The 19,463-nt window shown below is 39.0% G+C and overlaps 1 protein-coding gene across 2 annotated transcripts in view; it reads right to left on the bottom strand.

Annotated features, from left to right (window-relative positions):
• LOC131360365 (A disintegrin and metalloproteinase with thrombospondin motifs 7) overlaps window positions 1-19,463 on the bottom strand; it is a 70,710-nt gene that overhangs the window by 8,969 nt on the left and 42,278 nt on the right. For both annotated transcript variants that reach the window (XM_058400767.1, XM_058400766.1), the window contains exons 18-23: window positions 18,981-19,194; window positions 16,398-17,690; window positions 15,407-15,559; window positions 15,121-15,294; window positions 14,029-14,175; window positions 9,101-9,272 (exon numbers count right to left, since the gene is read on the bottom strand). In XM_058400767.1, the coding sequence (XP_058256750.1) occupies window positions 9,101-9,272; window positions 14,029-14,175; window positions 15,121-15,294; window positions 15,407-15,559; window positions 16,398-17,690; window positions 18,981-19,194 (2,153 nt within the window). The remainder of the gene's footprint in view (window positions 1-9,100; window positions 9,273-14,028; window positions 14,176-15,120; window positions 15,295-15,406; window positions 15,560-16,397; window positions 17,691-18,980; window positions 19,195-19,463) is intronic.

The following is a 19,463-nucleotide window of genomic DNA, read 5'->3' as shown; positions in this document are numbered from 1 at the left end:
ACACACACACACACACACATCCTGTAGGAAAGGCTAAAATGACAGGATATATGAAGTTCCCCTTGTCTTTGTTCTTGGCTTTGTTTTAAGATTTCCAACAGAACTACTCATTAAAATTGAAATCTACTGGAAAAGACAGGAGAGCCTCGGAGAGATGATCCTGGAAAAAGAAAAAAAACCTTCATATGAAGTGTGTATTAACTGAGTACTGAGTGTAAAATCGGGTCATCGTCATTCTAAACCCTGCGCATCACCCCGGGCAGAGGAACGCTTCACACGGGTTATTTAGAAACTTTTTACCCAGGGTTATAAAACCCTGCAATAAAGCAGGAAGCAGGAAACAAACGAATGAAGCAGAGATAGCAGCTCCTCTGTCTCCAGCACTGCAGATGAAACGATGCTGTGTTCCAATGTTATGAATATATTTTTAACAACAGAATCTCAATCAAAAAATGAACATCTTGAGCTTCATACTTCATGAAAACCAGGACGCAGAAACAGCTCAGTAGCAGCAGACGCCATTTACATTTCTGCCATTTGGCAGACGCCCTTATCCAGAGCGACATACACTTTATCTCATTTTAATCAACTGAGGGTTAAGGACCCAAAAGCAGTAGTTTTGTGGAGCAGGGATTCAAACTCACAACCTTCTGATCAACACCTTAAACACTAAGCTACCACATCCTCATGGCGAAGCACTGAACATCATGAAGGTTCACACCGTACCGAGGGTGAAAATACCCGACTCTGATCAAGCTGGATATCAGCAAAAGATAACGAAACCTGTCTGAGTGCAGAACATCCTGTCCTTTTTGTCCTCATTGATGTGAAAAGCCGGAATTTAAATCGATCAAGTGCTTTATTTATCCAATAACGCTTGCTGATGCAAATAAGAAGTAGCATAAGCCAAGTTTCAGGCATGTACACTGTGAAACAGATTATGAAGAATTAATTGTTTAAGCATTTTAAAAGCAGTGTGACACGTGAAAGTAAATAGCCCAGCATTCTGAGTTTACAATGAAGCAGCGGTGAAAAGGCTCTGGTTTGGTTGTGACAAAAACCTTGGTAGGAAATGGGACGTGACTATTTGTTATTCCAGAGGAAGCGCTTCACTACAGGGTTGGTTTTTAGTGAAGTGTGAGTGACAGGTGAAGGAAAGCATCTCTCATGGGTATCGTTATTGAAACACCGAAATAAATTGAAGGAAGAGTGTGAAATAGGATGATCCAGAAGAACAAAATCCAAATTTCCAACACATTTATATTCAATGACTAAAATAAAACGTATTCTGTACTTCTTGTTGGTTTGCCTCAGAATGTATTTCTGTTTTATTCCTTCAGATCTAGTGGGTAACATTAATTTTCTGTACAATCTGATAATGTGGTTTATATTAGATGGAAATTTAGAGAGCTCACAGAGTCAAGATGTGCTTTCTTAAGAATACATCCAAAAGGAAAACAGTACTATTGAGTGCTATTAATAACCATTAGGGAAAAACATAGTCTTTATCAGAAAAAAAAAGAAAAATCATAGAAAGGAAACCATCCCCCGGGCAACAGCATGAAACAATGGGAATGAACAACTCCAGGATATTACACAACGCTGCAAATCTCACGTGAAGATATTCTTTGGAAGTGTTTTTCTTCACTATCTATAAAAGGCTGTCCGGCTCGCCTGTAATGAAGAGCGAGACTGCAAAATGGCCTAAAGAGGTTTGGGGGAGTAAACCATTTGAACAGATCAAAAGTGGTTCCTTAGCAACCTTGACATATAGGATGTATCCGATTCTCCTTCATTCCTTTAAGAAATATTTCATCATGTTTAAAACCTCAATCCAAAATCTCCCGCCTGAGTGTGAATGACGTAACATACCGAATGATTTTCCATCAAGAATTCAGTGAGCTGTGGATGGGGATCGGAGTTATCCTGGAAAAGGCCACGTCCATCATAAAAAACTTTGCATGGATTGATTAGTATTGCTTCGCTGGAAGTGGAGACAAATGATGCTAGCAATTTAACTATACGTCACATGCAGCATCGTCTCCGCCTCAGACGTCACACCCACAAACTGAACGTCTCGAAGCCATCATCTGATTGGATGGATTCTGCAGGATTTCCGCGAGACGGGCGTTTAGTGTTTTTTCCATCCATCGTGATGCTCTACTTCCCTCGTGAAAGATTGAAGCCGTCGTGTTTACGGCTGTGACAGTGATCGCTTATGAGGATTAGCTAAACGCTAGATTTTCCAAATGATGTGAAATTATGGCCACAATAATTTGTACGACTTTCATGAATCAACAACCTGTGGTCTCAGGCTGGTCTGTTTCTGTAGCAACTTTATATTCTCACATCCTTAAACATAATGCTGAGCAACACAAACTGGAACTGGTTGCTTTACATGTCAGTCAAATGCCCTCTTGGGTGGTCTTTGACTAATAAAAGCTATAATAGACTGATAAAACCTTCTGCCATCAGTCTGAAAGTCTGGCTACTTATGAGACTACGTGCAGCATACCAAACAAACTGATCCTGTTACAGGACTTTACAAGCTTTTTCTAGAATATTTGGTACCTGATAAATTGCATTTTTCTATAAAAGTAATTATGCATAAATAGTTGACTAATTGCAGGTATCATTAAAAGGAATAAATGAGAGAAAGAAATGAGAGAGAGAGAGAGACAGACAGACAGAAATGAGAGCGAAAGAAATGAGAGCAAAAGAGAGAGAGAGAAACTAAGAAGGTTAAAATGAATCTGTGTAAATAGTTGCCTAATTGAAGGTATCGTTAAGAGCAACCCTGAAGCTGGTCCACCAAGCTGCCACTGATGGGCCCCTGAGCAAGGCCCTGAACCCTCAATTAATTAGCTGTATAAAATGAGAGGGTAAGGGTGTCTGCCATGTTCATAGTTCATGCATTCAATTACATATATAAGCCGACCTTGCTCTCAACCCTTGGTTTCTGCATCTAATGTACAAAGGCTTTGCATCAGCATTCCGGGTTCAATTTTCTGATCTGGTCATTTTTCCTTTTGCATCTGTTGTCTTGGTGACAAAATCCTCTCTGTGGCAGTGAAGACAGATAACGGAGACTGATTTATTAGGTGGTACTTAATTATCAGCATTCCTTTGGGATTAAAATTGCTCTGGAGCTAAAACTGAAATCTGCACAGCTCATCAAACATGTAATCAAAATGAAAGCAAAGGAAGGAGCAGGAAATGTTTCAACAGCAATATTATTAAAAAGCGTCACATAAAGTCGAGCTCTGTAATACTCTACAACGTGATACCATAATAGATGTTTTCGTCATTTATTTTATCAGTTATATTTCGTTTGCACATGGATATAAACTTCTTTGTTCGATTCTACTGAGGAAAAACATTTCTGATTGGCTAAATTTGCTTCTAATCATTTATTTATTTATTACTAACTTTTTAGCACAAATATCCACAGGGTTAAACATTTCATCTTAGAAAGTAGGAGAAAAAAAAATATAGAAAACTGCTTGTTTGACACGATCCCTGGAGAATTATCACATGAAACGAAACACACGCAAAGCCTGCGTGGAACGTAATGTATATTTACCCGGCATCACAGCTCAAAAGGATTGTCTTTATCACAGAGATAAGGCAACTTTTTTCAGCGCCACAGGAATAATAACAACCATGTAGAGACATTTCAAAAGACAATTGCGTGCTGTGAGGCAGACGTCCTGATAGAAACATGCAGCAGGAATTTCTATTATTTACAGAGGTGTCAACATTGTTAACTAGAAAGCCCTAGCAGGCATAGAAAAAAGAAACAGAATTTTACCACAAAAATCCATCGAGGGTTTCAGTGGATGGGAAACCAACAGCCAAAAAGTGTAGTGTTGAACTTAACTAAACTGCATGAACAGTCCAAGTGTTCTCAAAACCCGGGACTGGAAAGTACGAACAAGAAGTATGCACTCAAACCTACTCATTAGTACAAGTTTACAATCATCTGGACAATCAGGAGACAATCATCTGGACAATCAGGAGAGCAACAGATCTACAACCTTAGAGGTCAAGAGCTTCAGTTCACGATCACAACAAACGTTAAAATCGAGAAAAATGTGTGATTTCAGTGGAAAACAGCAAATATTCTCATTTCTGGCATTTGGCAGATGCCCTTATCCAGAGCGACTTTTTATCTCGTTTCATACAACTGAGCAAATGAGGGTTCAGGGCCTTGCTCAAGTGCCCAGAGGTGACAGTTTGGTGGACTGGGATTCACCCTCACAACCTTCTGGTCAGTAGCCCAATGTCTGTTGTAGACATTTTGAGAAAAATAGAAACATGAGAAAGATCAGGGGAAAATGGCCACTGTGATGAGCAGAAAAGCATGCAAAAAAATTTCCAACGTTTAGGTTCCTTGTCTGTCTGCTATATTCTGCACAGTCTCCCTGAAACTGGACACATTCCTGGTCAATTCAGAGATGAAAGAAAAAAAATCGAACATGTCTGTCTCAATATATAAAAAAAGATACAAGTTGCAGTTGCTCACAGTACAATTTAAAGTAAAATAAAAAATACAAATGATATTATAAGAAAATATATATTATTAAAAATAGGTATAGGTACTGTACAATCAATGGATTTATTTTTAATGAATAAAAAGTTTTATTTTGGAACCACAATAATAATAATAATGTCGACACAAATGATTCACCTTTTTGTTTTCTATATGCTCAGAGTCGAAGGTTGGTGAACTCACAGGTCAAAGTTCACATAAAGACAGCGGAAGGTAAAAGTAACAGCACCTTTGTGCCCTTTCCCATTAAGTGAATTGCTCTTTTTGTGTGAATTTTAGCTGCTGTCAACAAAACAAAGCAGAAAGCATGTTTTTTCATGTTCCGGTACCAAGAAGACAAGAACCATAAATGCTACAGTTAAAACATAAATGTTGTCACCTCTTCTAGGTCTTGCTCTCCATTCTGATTCCGAGATTTCCAAATGTCTTTTTCGAGGCTCAGACAGCAGTGTCCATTTATAGCGACAAACTCACCAAGGTGTGAAAACGACATGTGAATCAGAGACAGCTCGAGACAGCTGGGAGTATTTCCGTCAACCAAAGGCAAAATGGAAATTTTAATTGTCACATATACATTATTGCACAGTGAAACTCTTTCTTCTCATATCCTATCCTTGGAGGTGTGGGGTCAGATTGCAGGGTCAGCCATAATACAGCGCCCCTGGTGCAGGGACCTTGCTCAAGGCCCCAACGGTGGTAGCTTGGCAATGTTGGGGCTTGAACCCTGAGCCTTAACTTGAGCTAACACCACCCCTGATCATCATATAACAGAGTATACTAAAGCTAAAATGAAGACTTCACATCCAAATAGGGTAAAGATCTCATATATGGTCCCCTTCTGTTTAAAGGGACCATAAGTAAAGACAATTGGCTGATCAGATGTTTCATGACCAGGTGTGTGTTAATCCTTCTCAATAATCCACTATATATCAAGAATGTAGATAAAAGGTCTAAAGTTGACTACAAGTGTGGTCTTTGCATTTAAAAGTCCAACACCCTGTCACTTTCAGAGAAGAAATGTAGTAGCTTTAGTGGTTAAGGTGTTGGACTGCTAATTGGAAGGTTGTTTAAATCCCAGGTTCATCAAGTTGCCACTGTTGGGCCCCTGAGCAAGGCCCTTAACCCTAAATTGCTCAGTTGTATAAAATGGGATGAAACATAAGTCTTTCTGGATAAGGATATCTGCTAAATGCCAGAAATGTAAACGTAAGAAAGCTATCATTAGGCTAAAAATCCAAACAAGAAGAATCTCCACTCTTCTGGAGGTAAGTGTATCCATTAAAAAAAGTCAACAATTAAGAGAAGTGTAAATAGCTCAAGATGTAAAGCACTGTTAGCCACAGAAACAGGAAGTCCAGTTAAGAATATATAATTATAAAAATATTTATATATATATATATATATATATATATATATATATATATATATATATATATATATATATATATATAATATAAAAAAGAAAGCATGTACAGGTCTAGAACAAACATCTTATGAACAGATGAGAAAGTAAGGAGAAGTGAATGAACTGCTCAGGATCAAAAACATACAGTCTTATCTCATGGTATGTGTATGGCTACCAGTTGTCTCTTGATTTTATTAACTATGTGACCGCTGGATGAATTCTGACGTCTATAAGCCTGTATTATCTGCTCAGATTCATACACATGCTTCAAAACTGACTGCTCCGAGCTTCACAGTGCAGATAATCGATGACCTGGAGAATACTTTGAACATTTTGAATGTAAAGGAGTGAAATGTTCTGCAACGGCCAAGTCAGTCCCCTGACCTGACTCCAAACGCATGCATTTCACATACTGATGATTTCGTTGATAGAGACTTCAAAGCACTTTTGTACATCGCTCTCGATAAGAACGTCTGCCAAATGCTGTATGTACTGAAGGAAAAAACTGCAGGCAAAAACACCACATGAACCAACAGGAAGTAAAGACGGATGCAGTAAAGAGGAAACTCAGGGAAGTGGATCGAAGGATGCTCACTGCTGCTGAGGATGGAGCACATGGACAACCTAGAGATAATTGAGATTGCTGTGGATAGTGCCATTTAGACACCATGAAGATGGATTTGGACTTCAATTACGGGTAACAAGTCTCCATCAGTGAACAGATACAAGACAGACTAGAATGAATTTCCTGCTTTCACGATTATTATAGAAGGGAAATGATTTATAATCATACCCTACGGTGTCACTCAGAAGGTTTCCTTTAGAGTCGGGTTCCTCTCCAGGTTTCTTCCTCATATCGTCTCAGGGAGTATTTCCTCATCCCCTAAGGCTTGCTTATTATTTATTCTTTATAAACTTATGTCCTGAATTTATACATTTCTATCTATAAAGCTGCTTTGTGACAATGTTTATTGTTAAAAGTCTGAAGAATGTCTGCTGATGTCTTAAAGGCTTCCAGACTTGAAAGACTGTAATTTCATTTTTGATTATTATTTATTTAATACTTCTGGTTCCTTAAAAGAGAGGTGGGGGGGTTTTAGTGACCACATATAAAAAGCTCTGTATGTATTCCTACACTGTTCACAATTTGGATGTAAAGACCCTCAAAGCCTTTCATTTCAACTCCAGTACACTGTGTGAGACAGATAAAGAAAAAACAATACCATATTTGTGCATGATGGGACCCAAAATACTGTGAATAGAGCACAGAAAGTACATCACGCATACAACGTAGCTCAAACGTAGGTGTGAGCTCTACAAAAAGAGGTTCAGGCCTATAGGTATTTGTTCGAGATGTTTTAGTGGGCAGCATCAACAAAGAAAACAGGCTAGTAGCAATTTGTGTGTCTATTACATTCAAAGCTTTCACTACGAAACACAATATGTCTTTTTAAAGCGCAGCAAGATTTCCGCTACCTATGATGACAGCTTGAGATTGCTTTGGTCCAGCTTTAAGAAAAGCACACTTTGTGTCACACACATGTACAAAGATAAGTTCAGCGCCTGCCATTTATTCCAACAGCCCACGCTTATAATCGTTCACGAACCTTACAGGCTTTCACTAGACTCAGAAACTTTAATGACATGTAATCACAGTAATGTTAAACTTTCTAATAAATATTCCCGTCGGCATCTCCAGGGTAATGTGAGCTTTATTTTTTGTGCTATTCCAGTGCAAATGAACTCGGTATTGCTAGAAACAGTTCAGCCATTCCCTGAGTTCCTAAATGGGTTTTTGCACCATTATCTCATTTGCATTCCAATAAAAAGTAATTTCCCACAGAGGTGTTGGGTAAATGTAGTCCACTGTATGCCACTGTATTTATATCACCTGCTTGAAATGGTAATGAATGCTGCATGGAGCTATTTCGCCTCAGTGCGTCAGTGAGAGCTTCAGAAAAACTTTAACCTCTGAATGTATTAAAAAACATAGAAGTGAAATGGGGTATGCAAAATATATATGCAGAATACGTTATAATACATGCATCACTGTATGTACCACTGTATTATTATGATGTATCTCAATCTACACTATTTACAATATGTACATTAATATCTTACCATGTGCAAGATCTTAATTCTCAAGCACCTTTTTGTACATTTTGTATATATAGCAAATTTCACTTATATTTCACTTATATTTATTTCTCTTGTGTACTCTAAAGCAGCCTCCGGCAAAAGAATTTCCTATCTTATCTCATCTCATTTTGACCCATCACATCTCATCTCCTCTCATCTTATCTCATTTTCTCTCATCTCATTTTGACTCATCTCATCTTATCTCATCTTCTCATTTTGACTTATCTTATCTATCTGTCATCCTAACTCATCTCATTTTGTCTCATCTCATCTTCTCTCATCTCATTTTGGCTCATCTCATTTTGACTTCTCATCTTATCCTCTCATGTCATCTTATCTCATCTAATTTTGAATCATCACGTCATATCTCCTCTCATCTTATCTCGTTTTCTCTCATCTCATTTTGACTTCTCATCTTATCTAACCTCCTCTTCTCATGTCATCCTAACTCATCTGATTTTGTCTCATCTCATTTTGACTTCTCATCTTATCTTCTCATGTCATCTTTATCTCATCTAATTTTGACTCTTTAAGTCTTATCTCCTCTCATTTTATCTCATTTTCTCTCATCTCATTTGGACTCATCTCATCTTATCTCATCTTCTCATCTCATCTTCCCATTTTGACTTATCTCATCTTATCTAATCTCATCTTCTCATGTCATCTTAACTCATCTCATTTTGACTCATTGCATCTCTTCTTATCTTCTCTAATCTCATTTTGTCTCATTTCATCTTATCTCATCTCATCTTCTCATTTTGACTTATCTCATCTGATCTAATCTCATCTTCTCATGTCATCTTATCTCATCTGATTTTGACTCATCACATCTTATCTCCTCTCCTCCTATTTTGACTCATCTCATCTCATCTCATCTCATCTCATATTATCTTAAAGTAGCCCAGACTGGGTGGATGATAGTAATGAACAATATGTATACAGAAGCCATTTAGAAAATAAATATTAAAAAAGATCGCTATCTGATAATAAAGCACATCACTCACCAGAGGTGGCGCTATCACAGTCGTGAAGGTTACACTGTCGTGTGTTCTCTGGCCAGGGCTCGTGATCACATTGGGCCTCCTTGTGCTTCTCTGCTTCTTCCTCCAGCTCTGCCTTCACATTCGCACACTTGACGAGACGGTGCTGTACGCCTCCACCACAGGACACCGAGCACTGCCGAAACACAGCGCACACTTTACTCTTAACCAATTTACATGGATCTATGAGGACTATTTTTAAGCCGACTCAAAAACGATTGTATTGCATAAAATGTCCATGTGACAAGTTTCCCCATGGGAGGATTTTGCACTGATCAAAGAGCACCTGTAATTAAAAGCTGAAGTACACACAGACACGTACACACTGTGTATCCACGTAACCTGGCTCATGCTGAGCGGTGCATGTACTCACCTCACCGCATGTCGGGAGCTGGAGCACACAAAAGCTCCCGAGGGGATGATGGCATGGAGAGGGATTAAAGGCAGCTCTCTGAATCAAAGCCTGCTTTTGTTATGGAGTGTAGTCTACACCATACATGACTCAACAAACTGCTCAGATTTGACTTCAGAGCGTCTCTCTGCCTCATTATTTTTATTTTTTTGTAAGGCCTGGAATACAGCTTCTATGCCACACTGTGAATTTGTACCAGATATCTCTACTGTAGTACAAAACACTCACCTCAACCATAAAACTGATTATATTTATTTTAAAATTTTGTTATCCTCAGCGATGCTTTTCTTCATTTCAGGAAGATTTGGTACATTTACATGCACCCGTTAGTAACCGGATGTAGAGCTCAACTTGATTGAAAAACCCTCATGTAAACACCTCAATCAATCCGGATAGAGTTTGATTCGAGGGAAGCTCAATCAAATAATCTGGTAAATAGGAAATGTAAATGTATGACGATTTTCTCAAACAGATTCAAAAATACCTTTACAAGCAGTGCAATGGTGTGTATGGTTAATTCAGTCTTATGTTCATGCATGGGCTTAGTGGTTTGGACTGTTGCCTCACAGCAAGAAGGTCCTGAGTTCGAATCCTGGGTTCGAACAGGCAGGGGCCTTTCTGTGTGGAGTTTGCATGTTCTCCCAGTGCCTGTGTGGGTTTTCTCTGGTTTCTTCCCACAGTCCAAAAACATGTACATCAGGTTGATTGGTAATTCTAAATTGCCCATAGGAGAGAGTGTGTGTGGTTGTCTGTCTATATGTGTGGCCCTGTGATGGACTGGTGACCTGTCCAGGGTGTACCCCTGCCTTTTGCCCAGTAGGCTCCAGCTGATCCCTGAGACCCTAATTAGGAATAAAGCAGGTATAGAAAATAGACGGTTGTTCATGCAGACTTTTTGTTTGGAATATATGTAATGCACATGTAAATGAATCAGGTTTGCAATGTTATGTAAAACATTACTTTTTGGATTGAATCATTTATTTACCTCGGCATATGATTTGAATTCGTTCTGGAGGCGAGTTCTTAAGGCAAGAATTGGTATTGCAAAATGAATTTTCTCATAAGAAACAATGCAAATGCTGATAATCTGTACCAGCCACCCAAAAATATGACCAATATCAGCAATACGAAGCGTATGTAAACTGTATGGCTGAATGGCTGCTTACAAAGAACTGACCCAAGCCAAGCATTCCATGTCAAGGCTCCTCACAGGAAGTCGTGCCACCAAGCTTGGGCTAAAAATAGAACAGACCACCCACGCCACCGATCTGTAAACAAAAAAACTCGCAAAAAAAATCACCTAGCTTTTGAAAGCATGGCAAAGGCAACCTTGGCTTCGCTTGGCTTTTTGGCTGACGCAAACAAGTTTTGAACGATGTTCAGTTCGTTGTATCCTGAAAATTCTTTGTATGGTGATGCAAATTTAATGCAAAATTTTAGTTCTATAGGCGAAAATGTATACCCAGGTTCCAATGTAGTTTTGACAAAAATGTGCAAATGTAAACATACCTCCGGTGACTGAAAACATTCAACAGTGACTTTTTATTAAGGGTATAAGCATGTGTGCTACATCGACAGCATGCTACAAGATCACATCCGCATTTGTTTCTCGATAACTAGTTCTGTTTAACTTTATATAGCTTTATATAACTTTATAGAGCTTTCTATATAACTGTATTTGGACTGGGCAGCACTCCGGAGCTCATATAACTAATTCATTTATTAGTCCATGTGCATGAACAAAAAGCAAAGCATTTATGCGAAACACAGAACATGCCCAAAAGGCAACATCATCAGAGCTAGAAAGTCCACACAGATGAAGTGCCATGTGGCAGAAAGTAATGAATCCACTAATGACATCTTCAAACTGCTAAACTATAAAGACAAGCCGAGCCAGACTGCACACACTCATAAAAATGGCTTCCCTACTGGTCCATGACACAGAAATGCTCTGGTTCTTTCATAATCCCTCCAGGGAAATGGGTTAAAAGTTATGCAAGCTATGTGTCAAGTACTGGAACGTCTCTATAACTCTGACTTGAAATCTACCAGTGAAATCTCTGGGGCTGAATTAATGCCTACAGCGTAGATTCAAAGTCTAGACGCTTGCCACGTAACACTAATTGTTAATTCAGCACTGAGCGGTTTACAAGTGTGTTTACATAACAGAAGGTTGAAGAAGTTCATGGAAGGACGGTGGGAAGGTGGAGAAGCCTGAGACTTCGCAGCGATTTAGACATCATGTTGCATTATGTATATTATATTATTCGTATCCTGTGTTTGTTTATGGTAATTTGCCAACTAAGAGATTTCCTATCTATAGTACGCCCCTTTGTTTTGGATTACAGATATCCAGTTTCAACAGCTTCCTTAAAGGAAGGTCAACAGTCTTGAGAATAATGGTTCAGTCCCATAAACAATCATGAAAGGAAAACAAAAACATGACATTACAGTATTTAATTCCAGATGGTATGATGCATTACTTCTTACAGTCATCCAGACTGCTTTTGCACTGTGTTTATACAAAGCACCAAGCTCTCATCTCCCGCATTAGTACTATTTTAGTCAGGAGCAATGTTTTCCATGCCTCCGACTCAGACAATAAGCTGCCTTGTGTTGTTGAGGGGAAGTACAGGGAGCAAGTTTGAATTTAATGAGATTCTTAAGTTCATCTTCATTGTCTCAATCCACTGAAACCAAAAAGTGAAACAAACTAACCAATTGGTGAGATGTAAGACAAAAAGCTGTGCTAAGTGCTTAGTTTCTAACTTTAGAAACTAGCTAAAGCAGCTAGTGGAGTTGACGATGGACAAACTCTGACCTCCACACTCAACTTTGAAAGCTAATTTTAGGGGAAAAAATTGGCAATTTGATAAATGTGAAGGACAAAAAGAACCGTTATTCCACGGTGAAAGTATTTGGGGAATTCAATAAACATGTGAAACAAATATATTTATATATATGGTATTTGGCAGACTCACATATCCAGATTTATACATTTTGAGGGCCTTTCTCAAGAGCCCAGCAGTCTAACACCTTAACTGCTGAGCTACCACTTCATGGTCTTCTGCTATTGTTGCTCAGCAGAGTAGCCCAGAACAAGTGGAAAAGCTTCCATACATTTAAGGGCAAATTGCCACCCCCCCCATACATTTAAGGGCAAATTGCAAGATTTACAAGTTTCAGCGCAAAACGTTTAATCTTTATGCTGTGCCAAAAACCTGGGATTTATCTCAGTATTGTACATGCTAGAACTCATGATAGATCTCTCAGTATTGTATATTACTAGAGCTCAAACTTCATAAAAATCCATATTTACAAAATATTTAAAGGTGTTAAAAAAAATCCAAGCAAAATTTTAAATAGTTTTTTAAAGATTTTGGACTGAATCCAAACTGAAACTTAAACAGAACTTCTTAAACAATTGCTTGAGTTATTGCCAGTCAGAAGCAGTCATCAACCCAATGTGAGGTGTCAGACTCTGGACCTAGTTTCCGAAAATCTGTTATATTATTACACATTTGTCCAGCACTTTTCAGGTAAATAAAATGTTCTGGAGCCAAATAAACACAAATAAAACTGAACAGATCCAAACTTATTTTCTAATATATAGAATTTTTGCTACAGGATTTTGGAATAAACGAAAATGTTTGAAGAAAACGTAACATCTACATTTCTAGCTAGAAGGAGTGGAATAACATTTGGTATGAATTCTAAATGTTTTCTGTTATGATTTATGATTTCTAAGTGGCAGTCAGTATGTAATTTACATCAGTTTATCACATTGGCTGAATTAACTCACAATGCTATATTTGCACAATGATATATTTGATGCTGCTGATACCATAGTGAAGACTCCTTCCACAAATGTCTCCTTAAAGAAACCTTCATTATTTCTACAAGGATAGACTTTTCTTAAATTCTTCTTAAACATGTTTAATTCAGTGATTAATTTTATATTATGTGGAGCAGCCATTATATGTAGTTGTTACTATATGAAACGGTAGTGTTAACAAGCACATTAATAGAAAACTGTGAAAAATAATCAACACCTCTTGACCAGTAAGATTCGAGAAATCAGTCTAACTCTGGTATAAAAGTTTTCAGTCGGGTCTAAAAGTCTGAGAGCCCTTTGCTTTGAATGTTGCATGCTTTTCAACGACAGTTTCCAGTACAAATGAATTTATTGACCCTTTCTGATGACCTAACTACTTACGAGTTGCCATGGATTTTTTCACAAGTTTGTGCAAAAACATTTAATCTATATTAGATCAAATCCATCAGCTGTGCTTCCATAGAACATAGTACCCTTGAGAAAAATCTAACCTTTGCACAAAAGTCAGTATCATATACTGTATATGTATCTTGAATATTAGATATTGAAAATCAAATCATTTCGATGTCCCTGAATGTGCCTTTAAACCCAGCATCTGCTGAAATTGAATATATAACATGATGCAAGTCGTAACGTGATGCTCACCTGACCCCAGGATCCGGTGACCCACTGTGCACAGGGCTGAGTGTTGCACTGCTGAATTGAGATAGGCTTCTGTGCCTCATCACACATCCCTTCTTCAGGACACGTGACCATCCTCTGCTGCTCTCCACCACCACACTGCTCTGAACACTGTGGGAACAAACGGAACAGTGGGAGGCTGAGGCATTTTATTCCTCAAAGATTTGAAGAAACAGGTTTGGGATTTGAGCTCTGAATGACTTACAGTGACGTGTCCAAGCTTTTTTGACAAAGCAATTTTTGTTTCTCTTATTAGCTCATTTCCTTGGTTAGGGAGTGTGTGATTTAACTGCACTAATTACAACAAACTTCAAACTGTAAAATCATTTAATTGCTTTTTAATTAACAGAGCTTCTTCCTGCCTTTAATTGGCCTCTGATTTCCGACAATGTGATTCTGAGCACCTGGGATAAAAATAATGACCTAATTAAATAATTAAATGATACTTGCTGGGTTGAACACCAACATTGCTCTCAGCATTACTCACTTCCTCTGCTCACACTGACATAGCCTCAGTCTCTGGATGGAAATTTGTTCTGTTATATTCCTGCACTGGCAATTACGCAATAAACACCATCAGAGGTGTGTTATTTACCACCTTGACCCAAACTGAGTCACTTTGTCAACTGCCTTAGTCTAAAGCAGTAGAGAAATACTTCTGATGGACAGCACAAGGGAGATTGAGGAAAATATTGCAAGAGGGTTAAGAAATTGTCACGTTTTTGGAGAGACAGTCAGACCTAAGTGCAGGATAAAAACAGTCCTTGTTTTTATTAACTAAAATAACACAAACCACACGACGTAACATAAAGATGATAAAATAAACCAAACACAAATACCTGAAGGCACCACTGAAAACGAAGGCACGACCTGAATAAACATAATAGGAACCAAGGAACCTAACGCAACAATGATGCAACACATTAGGAATAACTGGAAACACGTGACAAGACACATGACATGGCATTCAACAAGGTATAGCAATACACCTGCCAATACCCCCTCTACTGGTCTGGCAGGAAATTGTCCCAGTAGTTTCTGACAGATATGTCTTACCTGTCCCCATGAGGAAGTGTACCAGTCCAAGCACAGCTGGATGTTGCAGGATAGATGTGTGACAGGTCTCAGAGAAGTGGCCTGGCAGTGGAAAGGCCTCAGTGGCCTCTGATCCCGCATGTTATAGCACTGGATCTCTCGCACCTTCAGACCTCCTCCACAGTTCTTTGAGCACTGTCGATACATGAAAACAAATTCCAGAAATCACAGAACCCACAGAGAAGAAAAGCACCATAACCATGCATATTTAGAAATATTTGAGCTTTTTCTTTTTAAGTAACCTCACCTTGCTCCATTCTCCTGCCTTCCATATGGCGCATGGCCTGAGGTGGCAGCGTCTTGCCGGTAATGGCCTCTTCGCCATATCACAGTCAGAGTCATTCCCTGTGCTGCAGTGCACTGACCTCCAAATGGCACCAAGCCCACAGCTGGTGGAACACTGCAACACAAGAGCATTGTGGCTAGATCCAGAAGATGATGACCCAATGCAAAAACATATGGCCTTCCTTCATCATTTGCATGATTTATAAAAAGTACCACAGCATTGCTGATTTCTCAAGTCTGATTGGTCAGTAGGAAAGCTTTATGTAACAATTATGGAAGAGGCCTCCAGTGTCGGAGATTATAACATTCCAATCATAGATGATCATTGTTGTTGTTCTTTAGGCTGCTCCCAGTTCGGAGTTTTTGGTCCGTTCATGTTTCAATTTGGCATGGGTTTTACGTTGGATGCCCTTCCTGATGCAACGCTCCCACTTTATCCAGGACCGGCACTGAGAGTTAACTCTTCAGTGGCTGGATTAGTTCCCTGCCTGGGAGTCGAACCTGAGCTGCAGCAATGAGGCTATAGAGGACAGTGTGGTGACAAGTTATTAATGTCAGGAGAAAGTCAGGAAATGATTGTTTATAGCAGCTGTGATTACAGGTAGTAATCTATTTTGCAGATGTTTCCCAGCATTATCCATAACTATAAATACTCTTGCAAAGGAAATTTTTAATCTAAGTGTGCTTTTCCTGGTGAAATAAAGGTTAAATACATTTTTAAAAAAGAATCAAAATGATGTGTCTTCCCTAAAAACATAAAATTGCTATGGTATGAAATTAGTAAAACGTTGTGGTATGTGTCAATGTTGAAAATAACTGAATATAGAGACATTACGACAATAACTGGAGAATAGAATATTAGATTAGAATGTTAGAATATTTAGGTTCAATGTTTGCCTATCTCATATCATTGGGATTTCAGGCCCAAAAGTCGTAAGGTATGAACTACTCACAGAGCTCCAGTTGCTGGTGATCCAGAAGGCATTTGAGGCAGATGGTAGCAAGGAGATGATAACAGGCTCAGTGGTAGCTTGAGGCTGACTGTTAGGACCCTGAGATGGATGCACTGAGGGAACAGAGGAAGTGTATTCTTTGAACCATGGCAATGAAGGAACAATGAACTTATTGTAACTGATCTCTGTCCATGTAGGCAAAGGGATCGGAGTCGTGATCCTCCTGTGCTTTAGGTTTGAAAGTGGTTCAATGGGCGTTTCAACCTTTGTACCAATGTTAACATTCAATTGGGAAGTCAGTGGTTCCACAGTGGTACCACTAAGTGGTAACACAGTTTGAGCCATATTCCACTTATAGGTATCTTCAATAGCTTGGAGATCTTGCTGTGTTGACTCTTCTTGATTTCTACCCCCTTGACCAAACATCTCCTTAGCCTTCTCATCACTTTTAGTCACACCATTATTGTCTTTTTGACTTCCAGGCATCTCGGTTGCATTATTGTCTGTCTGAATCTCTGATGTTGGTATTCCCTCAGATGGTACCTCATCTGTTGGTATCAGGCTCTGTATAATGTCAAAGTCCTGAGTTGGGACATCTAACTCCTTCCATTTTTGAAAGAATCTGGGAATAGTAGAGCGTGGCTTGGCTGTTGTACCAACAGGTAGGAAGTAGTCCTCTGAAAGAACAAGATCATCTTCTGAAACGCTCTCATCCGGTTGGTCAAAACGAGGACTCTCGGAAGTGGAGGCAGTTGGAGGGACAATAGTATGGCTTGCAAATGAGGTAGTTGTGGAAGGACTGTAAACTGTGTTAAGACTGGGTTTGGGTTCCTGCTTCAAATGAATTCCTGAGTTATCGGATGCACCATTTCCTTCATTGTCAAAATCATATGAGAGATCCTCGTGAAACTTTATGAAGTTGTAATCATAGTAAAAGTCGTCTACCAGAACGTTCGTTTTGATCGACTTGTCCGCTTCAATTTGATTGTGATACGAAAAGTCGCCCTCGATTATGCTGTTCAGATTATTGTCTTCTTGCGACTGACCTCTGGTTGTTCCCTTGGCTGTTTTTGGTAAGTGGTTATCTTCAAGTATTGTATTTATCTCATTGAAAATTTCTCTGCTTGACGAGCCACTTCCAGACCAGTCAATACTGTCTGGAATTGTTGGGCAGTCTTGAACATTGCACGGTTTGACAGAAGCAGGCTTGGCTTGAGGATCACAGTCAACCATGGTGTTCCAGCTGCATGTCACCTCACGGGTCTGCACACCACTCGAGCAGCTCACAGAGCACTGCAAATCAGACACATTGAGAACAGTGAAATAACAGCTTGTATGTTTCACTTTGTCAAGTGACTAATACTATTTCACTCAAGAAGGATATAAATTTATTTAATATATAAAATTACTTTATGATCTGAGCAAATTTATTTGTGCAAGTCCACAGGGAGCGAAACACAGAGCAAAATGTCATTCATCACTATGAAAGAGTGTCAAGGGAAACTGTAGAAAAACAGTGAGTGCTTTGTAAGTGGGTGCTTTGTGCCTCAGGCTGATTTCTTAAATTGCAGTCGGATTCCTCTCAAACAGATCCTTCATCACTTGAATTGTCAAAGTTCAAAATGGCCTTTAAAAGCAACTTTACCAAAATATGGATGTAAAAATCCAGACTACAGATTTAATGAGGACTAAAAGAAATCATATGACTGCCTCTTGTAGAGACCGCTCCAGTTAGCAGATTACTTTACTTTATTTACATGTATGTAAATACTACCAGATTTATTGCAGTTATCTGTCCCCCCATTTTTCTTCTTAATTTGCTTTGACCAATTTCTATTAAATAAGACAGTGAACATGTGCTTTCTGCAAGACAGCTGAAAATAGCCAACCATATATTTCCAAACTGCAGCTCATGCAGCATCACACGCTCAAAGTAAAGCGCTAACTGCCCTCTTCCGCATACACAAACTTACAAACTATCAGCTAATTCAAATGTGACTGACATTGGAGAAAGTCTGCAACCTACATAGTCTGGTACCTCATACTCTCGGTAGAGCTTGAGGTAATGAGTAATAATGAAGGAAAAAGGAATGATGATCTATTCTCTAAAGGCGAGTGCAGTCTGAAGAATTTAGTCACAATGTGTGGATGGTACCCACTTCTGCATACATACACTCACAAATGGCCATAATTGGCTATTTTTAATGTGAAAGTCTGTAACCTCTCCCACCACAAAACATGGCCAATTTTGCTCTTTTTGGACAGCTGTAGCATTGTCTTGAACACCAAATGACACAGCAAACAGTTTACTGTTGCACAACTCAGTTGCATACTAAAAACTAACTATCCAACCAACAAACCAACCAACCAACTATTCAAACCATGTTATGCTCTGCATCACATAAAATGGCTCCATTGTTCCTCAATGTTTCCTTGTTTGTTGTGTGGGCATCCTTGTTCTTATTGGGTTGGTATCCTTGTTTATACTGTATGGTGAAACCAAAGGAAAACTTCCAATAAAGCTAGCTAACTAAATAACTGCACAACTCACTCACAAAAACCTATCGCCCGATGAAATCTTACCTCTGACCAGTTTCCTGTCTTCCAGTCAGCAGGACAGGAAATGTTTGTATTGCAGTGGGATATTGACTCAGGCCTAGGCAAGTCCTGGCATTCAGATGGAAGAAGGGCTTCATGTTTTTCCAGCCCCAAATTCCGAATACACACCACTGTTCTCTTGGTCAGGCCTGATCCCCCACAGCTGGTTGAGCACTTCTGCCATTCTCCAACCCACCATCTGCAGAATATCAGACCACATTGAACCTTGGTGAGACCTGAAAAGTCCTCAAATCCATCTGCTGCCTCTAAGCATCATGGGAAGCTGGGCAGTAGGTTTCTGAGCTCATGATTGGAATTTTCTTTTTTAATGAGTAATAATTTGGGCTTAAACATACAAGGGTGGATTACTGTATAGTTTATTCTTGACACTTAATTTTCTTGATTTATTTTCACAATATTTTCTGTAAAACACTGATATGAAACTTTTTGGCACCCCGAAATGACTAT

Source organism: Hemibagrus wyckioides, linkage group LG10, assembly GCF_019097595.1.
Source record: "Hemibagrus wyckioides isolate EC202008001 linkage group LG10, SWU_Hwy_1.0, whole genome shotgun sequence".
In the NCBI taxonomy this organism is placed as follows: Eukaryota; Metazoa; Chordata; class Actinopteri; order Siluriformes; family Bagridae; genus Hemibagrus; species Hemibagrus wyckioides.
The sequence above is the reverse complement of the archived record's forward strand: the minus strand, read 5'-3'. Positions and strand labels throughout refer to the sequence as shown.